At 41.1% G+C, this 17,160-nt stretch overlaps 2 protein-coding genes across 8 annotated transcripts in view; one reads left to right on the top strand and one right to left on the bottom strand.

Moving 5' to 3' along the window:
• The window catches only part of ablim3 (actin binding LIM protein family, member 3), a 98,199-nt gene extending 86,197 nt beyond the window's left edge, over window positions 1–12,002 (bottom strand). For 5 of the 7 annotated variants that reach the window (XR_011516999.1, XR_011517000.1, XR_011517001.1 and 2 more), the window contains exon 1: window positions 11,600–12,002. Coding sequence is in view for 1 of the 7 variants with exons in the window: in XM_070546028.1 (XP_070402129.1) it covers window positions 11,600–11,612 (13 nt within the window). In the remaining 6 variants the exon portion in view is untranslated. The remainder of the gene's footprint in view (window positions 1–11,599) is intronic. The other 2 variants (XR_011517002.1, XR_011517005.1) reach the window with 1 other exon arrangement.
• A 1,167-nt stretch (window positions 12,003–13,169) lies between these two features.
• The window catches only part of sh3tc2 (SH3 domain and tetratricopeptide repeats 2), a 41,801-nt gene continuing 37,810 nt past the window's right edge, over window positions 13,170–17,160 (top strand). Inside the window, exon 1 of the mRNA XM_070548902.1 lies at window positions 13,170–13,212. The gene's annotated coding sequence lies outside the window, so the exon portion shown is untranslated. The remainder of the gene's footprint in view (window positions 13,213–17,160) is intronic.

The raw sequence follows: 17,160 nt of genomic DNA, 5'->3' as shown, positions 1-17,160 counted from the left end.
GGCAGGGCAAGGGAGAGCCGTCTTTACCGACTGTACACTCCACCTCCCTCTACTCCCCCACTTGTCCAGATTTAGGCTAACGTCAGATTTTAACCATAGGCCCTATCAAATAAAAATGTTTTAAGCCTATTCTTAAAAGTAGACAAAGTGTCTGCCTCACGGACTAAAGCTGGGAGCTGGTTCCACAGGAGAGGAGCCTGATAACTAAAAGATCTGCCTCCCATCCTAAGTTTAGATATTCTTGGAACCACCAGTAGACCTGCAGTCTGAGAGCGAAGTGCATATGGAACAATCAGATTACTGATGTATGATGGACCTTGATTATTAAGAGCTTTATATGTGAGAAGAAGGATCTTAAAATCTATTCTGAATTTAACAGGTAGCCAATGTAGGGAAGCTAAGACAGGAGAGATATGATCTCTCTTTTTAATTCTCATCAGAACTCTAGCTGCAGCATTTTGGACAAGCTGAAGACTTTTAACTACATTCTGTGGACTTCCTGAGAGTAATGAATTACAGTAATCCAGTCTTGATGTAATAAATGCATGAACTAGTTTTTCAGCATCACTCCTGGAAAGTATGCTTCTAATCTTAGCAATATTCAGAAGGTGGAAAAAGGAAATCCGACAAACTTGTGAAACCTGGGATTTGAATGACATGTCCTGATCAAAGATAACACCAAGGTTCCTTGCTTTGTTCTCAGAGATTAATGTAATGCCATTAAGGTCAGGCGATTGGCTAAGCAATTTACTTTTCTGGATTTCTGGTCCAAAGATGAGAACTTCCGCCTTGTCTTGATTTAAAAGCAAGAAGTTAAGAGTCATCCAATTTTTTATGTCCTCAAGACAAGCCTGTAATCTACCCAACCGATTAGGTTCATCAGGGTTAATGGATAAATATAACTGAGTATCGTCAGCATAACAGTGGAAGTTTATCCCATGCTGTCTAATGATTTTACCAATTGGGAGCATATATATAGTAAAAAGAATTGGCCCAAGCACTGAACCCTGTGGTACTCCGCAAGTAACCCTGGAGTATGAAGAAGATTTGTCATGTACATTTACAAAATGAAATCTGTCAAACAGGTAGGATTTAAACCAGCCTAACGCTGTTCCTTTGATCCCTACAACATGTTCAAGTCTTTCTAAAAGAACATTGTGATCAACTGTGTCAAAGGCAGCACTGAGATCTAACAAGACTAGAACAGACACAAGATTCTTATCTGAGGCCATAAGAATATCATTTGTAACTCTCACTAATGCAGTTTCAGTGCTGTGATACTCTCTAAAACCAGACTGAAATTCCTCAAACAGAGCATTAGTGTTTAAATGCTCACATACTTGGATGGCCACTATTTTCTCCAGGACTTTGGATAAAAATGGAAGGTTAGATATTGGTCTGTAATTCATTGGGTCATCTGGATCCAGAGAAGGCTTCTTAAGTGAAGGTTTGATTACAGCAACCTTAAAATCTTGTGGTACATACCCATTTACTAAGGATAGATTGATTATATCTAGAATGGGGCAGTAACCAAATGAAATGCATCTTTAAATAATTTGGTTGGGATTGGATCCAAAATGCAAGTTGAAGGTTTAGATGAAGCTAATATTTTTGATAACTCTGAAAGCTCAACTGGATCAAAACGGTTCAAGCACAGATGAGGTTCTAGAGTCACCTCTGAAGCTGCCTCACTTACTGAGGAAGAAGAAATCGCATTAGGGAGGATGCTAAAGATTTTGTTTCTAATAGAATTAATTTTACTTGTAAAAAATCCCATGAAGTCATTGCTGCTGAGGGCTAAGGGAATAGATGGCTCAGAGCTACGATTCTGTGTAAGTTTAGCAACTGTACTGAAAATAAATTTAGGATTATGCTTATTCTCCTCAATTAATGCTGAAAAATAAGCAGTTCTAGTTTGTTGAAGCTTATTTTTATAAAGCACAAGACTATTTTTCCAGGACAGGTAGGCCTCCTCATGGTGCGTAGAGCGCCATGTTCTCTCCAATTTCCTAGAGTTTTGTTTTAAGGCTCGTAAATGAGAATTAAACCAGGGAGCCAAATTCCTGTCCCTAATTACCTTCTTTTTTAAAGGGGCAACATCATCTAATGCCACACGTAAAGAGGAATTCACATGATGAACTAAGGCATCAATTTGTGAGGGGCTAGAACTGAAAATATTGCCCTCTGCTACATGCCTCTGAGATGCTGAGGACAGAAAAGATGGAGCAGTTGATTTAAAAGACGCAACAGCGTTGTCAGATAGAGACCGACTATAATGAAATTTACTTTCATGTCTCGAGAACTCAGTTATAAAAAACTCAAAGGTTATCAGAAAGTGGTCCGAGAGGACTGGATTATGTGGAAAGATTGTTATTTCCTCACACTCAATGCCATAAGTCAGCACAAGGTCCAATGTATGATGGCAGGAGTGGGTGGAGCTATGTATTCTTTGAGTAAAACCAATTGAGTCTAAGATATTGCTAAAGGCTACATTGAGGCAATCATTTTCGATGTCCACATGAATGTTGAAATCCCCCACTACAATGACCTTATCAGTATTTAGCACCAAATCAGATAAAAAATCAGAGATCTGATCCAAAAACTCAGAGTAAGGGCCTGGTGGACGATATAAAACTACAAACAAGAGTGGTTTTACAGTTTTGCAATCTGGATTAGGAAAACTAAGAATAAGATGTTCAAACGAACTGTAGCTATTAATCTGTAAGGGACTGATTAATAAGTCCAAATGAAAAATGGTTGCCACTCCTCCTCCTCGCCCTGTACTTCGAGCAATGTGATGATTTAAATAATTTGAAGGAGTCGACTCGTTTAAGCTAACATAGTCCTCTTGCTGCAGCCAGGATTCTGTGAGAGAGAGCAAAGAGATCTGATTACCACAAATCAAGTCATTAACTAACAAAGTCTTAGAAAAAATGGATCTAATGTTCAACAACCCACATTTAATTTTTCTAGTTTTCTGCTCAGTTGAATTTGTTCTAATATTTATGATATTTCCATGATTTGCTTTATTAAGCCTGATATTTAATCTGTGTGGTTTTGGCCGTGGGCAGGACACTGTCTCTATGGGGTAGTGGGTGGGTAACAGTACAGAAGCTGCAGAGGGGTGGGTTAAACTACGACTCTGCTTCCTGGTCTGGACCCTGGGTTGTCATGGAGGACTAATAAAACTGGCCATATTCCTAGAAAGAAGAGGTGCTCCATCCAAAGAGGGATGGATGCCGTCTCTCCGCATCAGACCAGGTTTTCCCCAAAAAGTTTTCCAATTATCAATGTAGCCCACGTTGTTTTCAGGACACCACCTAGACAACCAGCGGTTGAAGGACAGCATGCGGCTAAACATGTCGTCACTGGTCCGATCAGGCAGGGGGCCAGAGAAAATTACGGAGTCCGACATTGTTTTGGCAAACTTACACACCGAAGCAACATTAATTTTAGTGACCTCCGATTGGCGTAACCGGGTGTCGTTACCGCCAGCGTGAATAACAATCTTACTGTATTTACGCTTATCCTTAGCCAGCAGTTTCAGATAAGATTTAATGTCGCCCGCTCTGGCCCCAGGTAAACATTTAACTATGGTTGCTGGAGTCTCTAATGCCACGTTTCTGACTATGGAGCTGCCAATGATCAGAGTCAGCTTGTCAGTGGATGCGTCACTGAGCGGGGAAAATATGTTAGAAACGTGGACGGGTTGGTGGTGGCCCACGGGCTGGGTTCTATGCTTCCTGCGTACCGTCACCCAGCCGGCCTGAGGTCCCGGCTGCTCGGGTTCCACTGGAGGGTCGCTACGGGGTTGTTCTGAGCTAGTTAGCCCCGCGCTAGCTAAGTAACTACGGCTGTTTACAGGTTTTTCAACAGCGCGGAGCCGGGACTCCAATTCCGACACCCTCGCCTCCAAAGCTACAAAAATGCTACATTTATTACACGTACCATTATCACTAAAGGAGGAAGAGGAGTAACTAAACATCTGACACAGAGAGCAAGAGATAGGAGACGGAGAAGCAGAGACAGAAGTAGCCATAGCCGTGCTGAGGCTAAGCTAACTGGACGAGCAGCAAACTGTTCAGTACCAAATAAACTGCGTGCGGACTCAGATGGTTCCCTAAAAGCTAGGTGGAACAACAGAAAATGTGCGTTTTAGCGTGCTTTTGTGCTACAATAACTCAGAGATATCCTAGTACAGAGAAATTAAATCAGCTTTAGCGAGCCCCAAACACCAAACAGCTACACGGAGTGCAACACTGAAAACAGGAAACAGGAAACGCCTTACCGCCAGGTGAGAACACAACATGACATGAGAATAATACTCGTAAAACAGCAGGTTTTAGCTCTGTTTGTCGGCTACATAAGTACATTTATAACTAGAAACGTGTAATCGCCATCTTAAAAAAAACATTCCAGAGACTATTTGTGTGATATGCTTGTTAGCCACTAGATGGTGCTATCAAACAAGATAAATACTCCGAAAAGAGGCTTTAAGCGTGATTGGAGATTTACACCATTACACACACACACTCACTCACTCACTCACTCACTCACTCACTCACTCACTCACTCACTCACTCACTCACTCACTCACCTTCTTTGTAAACACTTCTGGTCATGGGGAGCTGTTGTCTAACTCAAGCGGGCACCAGAGACAGGGGACACCATGGACATGTCTTCAGTCAATTACAAAGACAAACAACCAGTCACACACTGACTCTAATCAACCTGCAGTGCAGGTTTCTGGTCTGTGGGAGGGAACCAGAATGCACGGGGAAAACCACAGGAAAACATGCTACCTCCACTCAAACCAGCAACCCTACTGCTTTGAGGCAGCAGGGCTAGAAACTGTGCAAAGTAAATGTTGACTGTAGGACAGTAAAAACGTGACAGAAATACATGTTGAGTAAAGGACCAATATCTGGAAAAACAACAGATTATATTAAAGCCATTAATGTTTCCATCTGGCTTAAAGATATTTCTGTGGCTTAAGTCTTGACAGGATTTAGTTTTCTTATGGATACGTTTGATTTATCTTCACTTGAAGATGATTTAAAGAGCAAGTCACCCCCAAAAAAACTTTTTTTTTTGCTGATAAAATAAATAAACGAGTGTCTAATCGTGCTGCAGACACGTGTCGTCAATAATTTGGTACTTCAGTGCATCTCAGTTAAAATTTTAATACTCTGCCTAAAGCTGGCAGTTGTGCCGTTGTCCGGTAAAAACTCTGCACTGTATTCTAATTTAAATCTGCCACCGCTATTGGCTAAGAGGTATGCTATGATGTCATCTGGTACATTATGATGTCACAATGCTGTTGTGAGCCTGTGTGTGTATTTGTTAGCAGCTCCGCCCTCTCGGTCTGCCAGGCAACAGCATTTGTTGCATTTTTCAAACATGAAGCGGGAGTGGAGTTAGAATATGGTAGGGGTTGACTTGCTCTTTAATTTCATCAATATTGCTATTACCAATCAGGGATTAAGGTGCAGCAACTGGGCTGCACAGTGGCGCAGTGGTTAGAGCTGTTGCCTTGCAGGGTTCGCTTCCCGGCCTGGGATCTTTCTGCATGGAGTTTGCATGTTCTCCCTGTGCATGCGTGGGTTCTCTCCGGGTGCTCCGGCTTCCTCCCACAGTCCAAAAACATGACTGTTAGGTTAATTGGTCTGTCTAAATCACCCCTTAGGTGTGTGTGTGTGTGTGTGTGTGTGTGTGTGTGTGTGTGTGTGTGTGTGTGTGTGTGTGTGTGTGTGTGTGTGTGTGTGTGTGTGTGTGTGTGTGAGTGTGTGTGTGTGTGTGTGCATGATAGTTTGCCCTGTGAGTCTCTGTGTTGCCCTGCGATGGACTGGCTCTCTGTCCAGGGTGTACCCCGCCCGATTGCCCATTGACCGCTGGAGACACCCCCCCCACGTCCCTACATGGACAAAGCGGGTTCAGACAATGGATGGATGGATGGACGGATGGATGGATGGATGGATGGATGGATGGATGGATGGATGGATGGATGGATGGGTGCAGCAACCTATTTAAAGGGGCATTATGGAAGTTTGACAGCCAAAACATGTATAGAAATAATAAATGTCTTCTTCATACATTCTCCTGCAATGCCCTGGTCCTGTAGAATGCGCCCTGGCATTTTTACTGTGATTGCCGGTTTTCCTGTAAAATCACAGAAAAAGAGAGATGCTCGGATCGAGCAGGCTGCTTCATGCGCGTTCACGCTCATGCATAGCCCGTAGCATTTGCTATCCGTAACTTTAGCAGCAGAGAGAGAGGCAGTGCCAACTCAGCGACTTTGTCGCTGTTCCTAACGCCTAGTGACGAAGGATTCTGGATGTGAACATAGTTGTTTTAGTTTCTTTTTTACATTAATGGTATATTTTTTTACAGTAAGATGCCCAAAATTTTATTTGAGACTCGCCGAACGGCATTGAATTCACAGATAAAAAAAAATGTGGGTTCAACTTTCATTTTGGAACAATTTTTCAAGCAAGGGAAGTCGGCTGTGCTGAAGAGAAAGGTACAGAACTACATTATTTAATTAATTAGCTGCGCGTTCTCCTGTTCTCTGTCCTCCGGGCCACACACACACACACACACACACACGCACACACACACACACACACACACACACACACACACACACACACACAAACACACACACAGAACAGCATTATATAGAGCTGTTATTGGCCCACCAAACCCGTAGGGCTCTGTCACTGGCATAGCACAAGACTGTTCAGCCATGCTGGAGTGTGGCTAGACCGACATACAGAGCTAAATCATGTTGCTTTGGCTCGTGTTTGTCTAGATTTCTAGGCTACTAGATTCCCAGGTTATGGGTCAAATGTGTGGCAAACGCTTATTTCAAAGGTGTTAATTACCTTTTTAATTAGGATAGTATAAGAGCCCCTCTTGTTTTTATGTCTTCATTTTTAACACTGTGATCATTTACCTACGAGTAACTTATATATATGTGTACATTTCCGTTTTTAATGGAAGTTTGAGCAGAAACATCTAAAGTACTAATAGTAAATCTGAACATGTTGCACTAAAATCTCCATCTCTTCAGGATCTGTTAGAGAGAGGAGTGTCAGAGCTGCTTGTGATGAATGGTGCTGCAGAAACTCTCCAGCTCCCTGAACTCAATGATCTGTGTATTGATCAGATGTCTTTTATCACTCCCTGAAACACACAAAGCGCCTGTGCCACGTTGCAAAGAAAGATTCCAGAATCTATTACAATAATCAACTTAAATGTATTTTTTGCATATTGCACTTGGTCACATCTGCCCCCCCACCCCCTTCTCCACCCACCGGTCTGCTAGCTGCAAGTAAACAGTGTCAGAGCAAATAACAGGAAACTTGGTGACCGTGAGTGACAGAGTGCCCAGAAGATGAAGCTAGACACGTTGGGGGTGTGTGTAATTACTCTGAGTGTGTCCATGGCCTTTGGGCTATCACACTCAGCACAGCAGTAAGCACCCTAACAGGTCCGGCCATGTCCAAAGCCTGAAGGTAGCGAAGGCAGACAGGAACGTGTGTCTGACTGACACTGAACGGAAAAGGAATGTTCTTTTCTTCAGCCCAGATGCCTGCTGTGCTGTATCACACACACACACACACACACACACACACACACACACACACACACACACACACACACACACACACACACACACACACACACACACACACACACACACACACACACATTTTTCAAAATGACTTTCTGTTTTATGCATCTCAGTTTATCTGGATTCATTTATAACTACTTGGTGCTTTCATGATAAATATGTTATTATTAATATTATTAATTTTAATATTATTAATATAGTTTTTACTGTAAGGTGACTTTGACTGCTTTGGGTTGCACTCATGATAAAATGCACTTGTTTTATTAGTAGTAGTGGAATTAACGCTGCAATAGCAAATTTGGGAAAGAAATTAGCATTAAACATTTTTTTTCTTTACTCTTAACATTCTAACATAGTATAGCTGTAAATATATTGTCCAGATTAGAAAAAAATATGAACAAAATAATAAAATTGTTTCAGACTTAAGGGAACCACCGGAGCATACGTTCGTCAGTCTCGCCGAATCACTGCACTTCCCTGGATCCTCCATTACTTACCAACTTGCGTGTTTTGCAACAGAACGTTACTGATGTAAGAGGTTCTCCGCTCAATAATGTCAGACGAGGAGAAACAAACAGTTCCACTAAGCTACTCTACCGGAGAACCTACCCCTGCTCAGGTACTCCGTTAGCTGCTTTTAGAAGACTCGTCATGTCGCCAAATCAACGCAACACTGCTGCCACGGTGTGTCTTCTAAAAATGTTGTATCGATGTGGGAATTTTGCGGAACACTCCCTCCACAACCCCTTTTTATCGCCATTGCGTATTCTTTTGCAATTACGCCAAATTACTGCCATGGTATGACCACTTTAAGCTCCCAGATGCCGGCTTGGCTTTGCGGCAAGTTGGCGGCACTGTTTTATAAAAGAGGCTGTTGGTTCCTGAAAATGGCCTGTTTGGCCAGCCCGCTGAAGTCAAGACACACACATGCTGGGACGTTCCGGTAAAATGACCATGATGTTTCGATAGTGGAAACTAGGGCTGAACGATTTAGGAAATAATGTACAGTAATTGCAATTTTTTTCTTCCAAAATGCAATAGCGATTTCATTCATGATTATTTTCTGAAGGGGCTTTTCTCATAAATTTTAACTAACAGAAGCAAAAATAAAAACCCTATGTAACTTGTACTGAATATAAAGAAGTTTACATATGTATCTGCATATCCTATCAACAAGCTTGTTTGCCTCCATATACACAAACACCCACGCGTTAAGACAAAATGTTGTATTTGAAGGTGCAATGCGTTGCAGCCAGCAACACACCCCTTAAAGGGGCATAGGTATTAGCATCAACTGTAATAACTTATTAGCAGGAAAGAAGTGTGTCCCGTTTATTGAAGTCTCTTGTGTTTAGAGTTTTTGATGTCTTGTCCATGCAGAGCTTCCGTAGTTCAGTTATATTCACAGCTGCTAGCCAAAACTCAGTGGCGTTAAAGTCTCTTACGGTTTTCTAGCTTTACCAAAATATCTGTCTGTACTTATTTGATTGATGGCAGTTTTTATATATTATTACTGTAGACTCCAAATGTAATCGTTTGGCATGTTCCTAATCCGTGATTTGTAAGAATGTAATCAGTGATATTAGCATTAGCATCCCTATGGGTTCTTTCATGTATATTAGCATTGTGCTTACTACTCGCTGCCAGTAAAATCGCAGCATTTGCGATTAGAAAATCTACTTTTGTCACATCGCAATTTAACTGCATTTGCAATTTATCATTCAGCCCTTGTGGAAACATGCCTTTTATGTCTTTGGGCAAGAAACGTCCCTCCCCTTGCTCCCCATGTTTATTTGATAGGGCCTATGGTTAAAATCTGATGTTAGCCTAGATCTGGACAAGTGGGGGAGTAGAGGGAGGTGGAGTGTACACTCGGTAAAGACGGCTCTCCCTTGCCCTGCCTCCAACATGCCTCCATCTAAAAGGCTAGGTTATCCAGAGTTATCTCTGTAGTTATGCTGCTATAGGCTTAGACTGCTGGAGGATACACTGACCACTTTTCACACTCTACTACTTTCTTCTACAATCTGCTCTTTAACTGTACTATTTCCTGCTATTTCAGCTGTTAACTTTATTTTTTCTCTAAGTGTTTTTCTCCCCAGAAGAAGCTACAATGATGTTCTGCTGAGCTGTGGTGGCCTCATGGAGGGGGCCATCGACTAGCACACTGCTGCTAACCACTAAAACATTCTCCCTCTCCTGATAATAACTTTTTGCTTTCCTTGACGTTGGATGTGCTACTACTAGTTTATCCATTTAATTATAGATCCACTAGGATAAATACAATAAAGTGTATCTCTCACCAAATAGAATATTTACTAAGACATCACAATATAACCATAGAAACATTGCTTGGTGTGTGTGTGTGTGTGTGTGTGTGTGTGTGTGTGTGTGTGTGTGTGTGTGTGTGTGTGTGTGTGTGTGTGTGTGTGTGTGTGTGTGTGTGTGCGCGTGCTCTGTCTTCTCGATCCCCAGTGAGTCGTGGAGGATGGCTGCTTATACTGAGCCAGGATTCTCTGGAGGTTTCTTCCTGTTAAAAGGGAGTTTTCCTCTCCACTGTTGCTGCATGCTTGCTTAGTATGAGGACTGCTGTATAGTCACTGACACTAGTCAGTGACTTGATGTAATTTGCTGGGTTTCTTATATAGGAAACATTATTTCTGATTGGCTTAATGAACTGACCTGAATTGGAATGTGTATAATGTGAAGTGCCTTGAGACGACTCTTGTCGTGATTTGGCGCTTTATAAATTTAATTTAATTTAATTGAACAGCGGTCAACTCAAATTGCATGGGACTCTATGGGAAGGGGGACAGGCTTAACTAAATAAAATGATGTATTGCCTACATTATATCACAGTACAGGATAAGCCTCTCACTTTTATGGATTTCTAAAAAAACCCCATACATAATTCCTGAAAGGGGAACATTCTGGATTTTAGGGGGTCAGTTACCTTTTCAAACAGGGCTTGTCTAACAAAAGGTTGTGGCAGCTGTCCAAATGTTAAGTGTCTTCACAGAAGAGTGTTGAGGCCTAAATAAAATACTTCTAAATAAGAGAGCAACAAGAAGCAACACCCTTCCTGGATCCTTCCTGGCACACACAGCAATGGACCTGGCAGCAAGGCAAGGCTATGCTGACTTTAGACTACAGGATGAATAGAGTAGTGCCACACAATGACAGGCTCGATTATGAATGATGTAGTAATACCGGACAAGGTGGACAGGAAGCTGCCTGACACCATTAGTTCCCTGCAGCACCTGGGACACGTCTACTTTTACCAGCTGGCCTCAATGCAAACGGTTAATGGATGAATCCAATATTAAACTGTTAAGAATGGAATCAACACAGTGTGACCAGTCTGTAAATCCACCAGCGTAAACAAAACAACAACGGTGGAGGCATGCACATGCAGCTCAGCCACAGCCGTAAAGGGAAAGGCCTGAATCAGCGGACAGGGGATCAGGGTCAGAGTCAGCTGACACAAGGTCAGCGTAGCATCACAGCTGTCCATGGACCATTCTAGGGTAAGGAGCACAGCAGTCCACAGGCGGCTGCATCACACATACACACTCAGTGAGACCAATAGCAGCCAGGTCAGAGAACCCCCCTAGACGGGATTTCAGATATTGACATCAGTGTTTTGATGAGGAGGCAACAGCTGAGCTTCTAACAGGCATCCCAGGAGTGCTCTTGAGGAAGGCGAGGAGGGAATAAAAAAGTGGAAAAAGTATACATCAATGCCAAAGAAGAAGCTGTCATGTTGAAGAATGTGAAAACTTTTGGCAAAGGCCACAATGACCTCTGGGTTTATGTTATTAACTCTAGACCTTTCTAAAGTCTCTGCGACATGATGAATGTTAATGTCAAGTTATTAAATGTTGATATATGAGAGAATTCTGAGGTTGTTGGTCGTTTTCTGTTTTCTCATTAAATACATTGTGTCCTTGCACTTGAACTCACCACTGGAACTCATGATGCCCAACGTGTTCTTATCCAAAACAACGCCGCTCCGTCAGCTCTGGTCCCATAAAGAACACAAATCCTCACGATTTCAAAACTGTTGCAATAATTTTTAAATTCTGCAGATAGACAACCGCTTCCAGTCAATTCCACGTGAAGGTGCACTCACAGGGGGAGAGAGGGATAGAAAAATATATTTGTATTTAAAAAAGCAGAATGAAGAGAGGATAATTCCTGTAATTAGCTGGTGCGTCCAGAATAAAGCTCCGCGGCGTGAACGTCGCCTCTGTGCGCGTTTTCCTCTCAGTGATAATAAAGACGACGCTGCTCACTTGGGTTCCACCTTCCTATCCGCTCCAGGCTGATCTCCTCAGCTCCAGCTTGGCCGCGCTCCCTGACGTATCCCCGCGCGCCTCTCACGCGCTGTCAACACACCGGATACACAGCACGAGCTGTGTGCTTTCAAAATAAAACAAAACATCATTTTGAGAGACAGACAGACAGACAGACAGACAGACAGACAGACAGACAGATAGATAGATAGATAGATAGATAGATAGATAGATAGATAGATAGATAGATAGATAGATAGATAGATAGATAGATAGATAGATAGATAGATAGATTGATTGATTGATTGATTGATTGTTTGATTGATTGATTGATTGATTGATTGATTGATTGATTGATTGATTGATTGGATAGATAGATAGATAGATAGATAGATAGATAGATAGATAGATAGATAGATAGATAGATAGATAGATAGATAGATAGATAGATAGATAGATAGATAGATAGATAGATAGATAGATAGAGAATTGGATTTCTCTTATTTGTCATGATTACCATTACATCGAGAATGAGGAACACTTTTTTGTGGGTTTCTTATTAATCGTTATTATTTAAATGTGTTTGGTTGTGAAGCCTGCGTATTTAACTGATGTCTTTGGGTTTAGCTGCATTTGGTGTTACTCTCACTTATACCTACGAATAATTTATTGATTTAGGATTTTAATGAACATGTGGGATAGGTCTTACAAAAATTAAATATTTTATGAACAATTGTTTGATGATTATCAGTGAACTATTAGATATTTTGGATTGTAGTTGTATTTGTGGGTTAATTAAAGCCGATACTTATGGATTGTTTAATAGCTAACTAAATATAGTACTATCTTATTTTATCTGGAACATCCATTCAGATAAAATAACAGTTTCTGTTGTATTTTGAACATTCCTTTTAATGCTATTCTTTCTTCGATGGTATTGTTGGATTTCTATTTAAAAGGATGCAGAGGGAAAGGTGAAGTAAATAAAGTTTATTTCCTACTGTTACAGCATCAGTTCGGTTTGTGTGAATTATTAGTGTGTTTCAGTATTATTCATGCGTTTTATTTTGTAATTTACAATGGTACGATTGTTCACCGTTGCTACTGATGTTTTTGTTTTATTGTGAAACAACTTGTCACTGTTTCCGGTTTTCCCCAGCGCGTTGTGCCGTTGACTTGATCTCTGTCCTCAGAGCGACGTCACTTATGGGGTTTGTAAACGGATCTGGGGACAGTTTATCGTCACGCTCACCAGAACCGGTGCTCCAGTTCTCTGTCCAGGTGAGTGATGGGATTAATTTGAACCGATCCTCATATTAATCTTATACATTTAAATGGAAGTAGTTTAATTTTCAGCAGAATATGTGAATGCGAGCCACTTTCCATTTCCATAAGAAGCCTTTCGAAGGAGAGAAAACAATAACATAACCTGATGATCCTCCCTAAATAATAAGAACACAACCCATCCTGACGTATTGATCAGAGCTGGGCTGGACTTGTTGCCTAAACTGCTGTGACACCGCCCTCTTCTGGAAAACAGACGTAAGCAAATTGTTTAATTGGATTGTTGTTGAAATCCTGCTGAGAGTCAGATTAAATGGTTGTGATTAACCTCTTTGTTATGTCACGAGTCCGAGCTGAAAAACGCCTTACTTCCTGTCACGTTTAAACCTTTTTGCTTTTGCCTTCAAAAGATCAATAAACTAAAACTACAGTTTCTGTTTATCAAAGAAATCTCTGCGGCTGCATGGACTTGGTTTAGTGTTTGCTTTTCCAGTCATAGAGCAAAAGCAAAACACTAAAAAAAATTATTTTGATATTTTCTTAATCTGTATAAATAAGCAAAAGCGGCGTCTCCTGGTTTTCCCTAAAGTCAGGACACATATGGCAAGGCGTCCTTCCAGTATTCTGGCCCTCGCCCCTGGAACGAGCCGCCGGAGGACCTCAGGGCCGCAGACAACGTTCATGTCCAGGCTCAAGACTCACCTATTTACGTTAGCTTTTATCAAATTATTTATTATAGTTTTATTTCTCGTTTTACGTGATTATATTTTATTACTGGCTTTGCATGTTTCATATGAATATATTTTAGCACAGTTTCATTATTTTATTATATTATTATTTTACTGTCCATATGATTTTATGTATTATTTATTTTCTGACTTTTTTCATTGATATTAGCTCTTTTATTTTCATATTTTTACTCATTTTAATCCAGTGTCTCCTTTGTGGGGGCCCTCTGACCCGGGGGCAGTGGTCGACTGTTGCTGCCTGGGCGCTCTACAGGTAGTGTATGAGTGGAGGTGGGGGTCTATGATCCCCTCCTCTGAGCGCCCTGACTTAGTTGCTGTGGAAGACCTGATGCTGCCGGGGCAGACGGCTCCTCTGATGGCGTTTCCTTGCCTTACCTAACTTGATTCATCTGGACTCAGCCGAATATAAATTTTTACTGAATTTTGTGTGTGTGTGTGTGTGTGTGTGTGTGTGTGTGTGTGTGTGTGTGTGTGTGTGTGTGTGTTAATGTTTTTTAATCTGTTTTGGGAATTTGGGGTCATTTTAATTCTGTAAAGCACTTTGAGTCGCACCTTGCTTGAAAAGCACATTATAAATAAAATCTGATTTGATTTGACAAGTGGCTTTCTGTTCAGTGGTGTCAAGAGTTGAACCCGTCAGCCGTCGCAGTCACTCCAAGTCCACTCATGCAACATCAGTCTGAATATTTTTCATCAGGAAAACAGCAGGGCAGCTGAAGAGACACAAAAGGAGCCACTTTTGTTTCATAACTGTAAAAGAAGCAGGCCAGAAAAGGACCTAAAGCTCCTATTTTCATGCCAGAGTTGTGAACAGATCATCCATGTGTGTTGCAGCTGTTTGGTCAAATCTTGTAAATGAAGATGTGTGAAATCTCTTCAGATGTTCCAGCAAATTCAATTCAATTCAATTCAAAAATACTTTATTAATCCCAGAGGGAAATTGATTGCTGTAGTAGCTCAGAATAGTAATAATAATCAAGTCATCAAAGAGTTATTGTATATGACAATGGCTGTTGGCAGGAAGGATCTCCAGTAGCGGTCAGTGTTGCAGCCAAACTGAAGAAGCCTCTGACTGAAGACACTCTTCCGTTGTCGGACAGTCTTGTGAAGAGAATGCTCAGGGTTGTCCATCATTTTCTTGATTCTCTGGAGAATCCTTCTTTGCATTATCTCCTCCAGTGGTTCCGAAACTGCCGAAACTCTGGCTGAGTCCTTGATAGGGCTTGGAGTTCCTCCATCTTGTTGGCCAGTGATCTCACATTGCCCATTATGATCGATGGAAGAGATGGTTTGAATTTCCTCTTTCTCTGTCTCCGTTTTGCTCCCGCTCTGCACCCACGCTTCTTGTGTTTTAGCTCATTTGGGATTTGTGGCTTCAGTTCAGGTATTAGTTCAGCCTCCCCAATGTTAATCAGCTGCTCCCGATTGTAAACCAGACTTGTTGCCATGGTTACGCATCATAACAAATGCTCAAAAAGTGAAAAAGGCTAAAAAATAGCTGTAAAAATCCTCCAAGCTTCACAGCACCAGAAACAGAAAAGTTAAGTGTACAAAAAATACTGGTTTTCTTAAGAAACTAGAAGAAAAAATACCCAAGAAAAGGCAAATCTTACATATAGTCAACAGAGCTACTCCAACATGCAGCCACCCAGAGCAGCACAGTTCCGGAAAACGAGAATATTGAGAAAATGAGAATATTTGAAATATCCCTAGTAACATCTTAGCACTCAGAAAACGAGTATATGGTGTATGATATCACATTTTAAGCTCAATAAAAACTGACTGAGTAAAAAACCGCTGTTGTTTTGCTAAGCTAATTAGCATTGGTGACATCTTGAATATGTTGATGTTAATCAGCTTTAGAAGAACATGGGTTCTTCATAGTTTCATCTGAAGAACCCATGTTCTTAATGAACCAGTTTAAGATTATAGAACATATTTACGAAATGATTGCATCACTAAATCAATATCTTCTCCCATGATGAAGGAAAAACGACAAGTGATAATCGTATGTTGTTTAAATCATTGTTATAGTTACATAAGAATTAATAATTTATTAGTTGATAAATGAGCAATAATCAACAGTTTTTTGTAAATTAGAAGTTTCTCAAAAAATCATAATAGTATAATCTTAATCTTCACAAAAACGTGATAATTTTAAACATCTAGATTTTTAAACTATTCATTGGTTAAGGTTAATGTGACCATCTGTCAGATTTTATTATGTGATTATAAACCATTACAATAATAAAGAAATAAAAGTGGCTGACAAGATTCTCCACCGGTGGACCGTATTTAAAGGACTGGAAATAGCAGGTTTGAGATGAAGGTACTAATCCTGATATTCCATCGAACTGCTTTAAGGCCAGAAAGGGTTTGATTCAGTGGTGTGACAAAAGCCAACAAGGGATTTAAGGGTTTAACTGAATTCAGTGATATGCTCGATATTTTGCTGACCAACTGAGTGGTCTCCTAAAGCTGATTTCAGGGTCCGTCTAAGATGTAGGGCTTAGACTCTGTAAGGTATGAATCTTAGCTACTACAGCATTTTAGATCAACACATTCAACATTTAATAGCATTCAGCCATGTTTGTGTTTTCTTAACTCAAAGATTAACTCCAGCTAATCAGATATTTTGCTAAAAGACAAATTCAGAAAGAGCTGAAAATATAGTCGCCCTCTCACTAATTCAGAGTTCAATAAACCACAATCACAGCACAAGAGAGAGGTCTACGCTGGTATCGGACCCCAAAACCCATTGCAGTATTTGTGTTGTTGTAACTTGTATTTTGGTTTCAGAGGTCTCGCCGACAGCCCTGTCTCTGTGCCCTGAGGAAACCCTGAAGCCTTGAGGAAGCTGGACAAAGGCGGGATGTGAGAGGATCCCCCCTCTGCACACTTGTACCTCTGCAGGGTTGAACAACAGCTGACCTTTTCCTTTCCTTAACTTTGCTGTCGCTGCCATGTTGAATTGCATTGACCCCAGTTGTTCATCAGTGGTCGATTTATATAAAATTATGGTTTCCTGAGAGTTCTTTTTATTTTGGGCGGGGGGACTATGATGAAGGATCAGGGGACTTTTAGTTCTCCTGACGTATCCCAGCTTATTGCTCTTAGCCACATGTAATGGTTCACTCAAACGAGCCATCTTCACCTGTGAGTGTGTGTGAATAGAAAGGTGTTCTGATCATGTCCA

The sequence above is a fragment of the Nothobranchius furzeri genome, chromosome 2 (assembly GCF_043380555.1).
Source record: "Nothobranchius furzeri strain GRZ-AD chromosome 2, NfurGRZ-RIMD1, whole genome shotgun sequence".
Classification (NCBI taxonomy): domain Eukaryota; kingdom Metazoa; phylum Chordata; class Actinopteri; order Cyprinodontiformes; family Nothobranchiidae; genus Nothobranchius; species Nothobranchius furzeri.
This window is presented reverse-complemented; position numbering and strand designations above follow the sequence as displayed.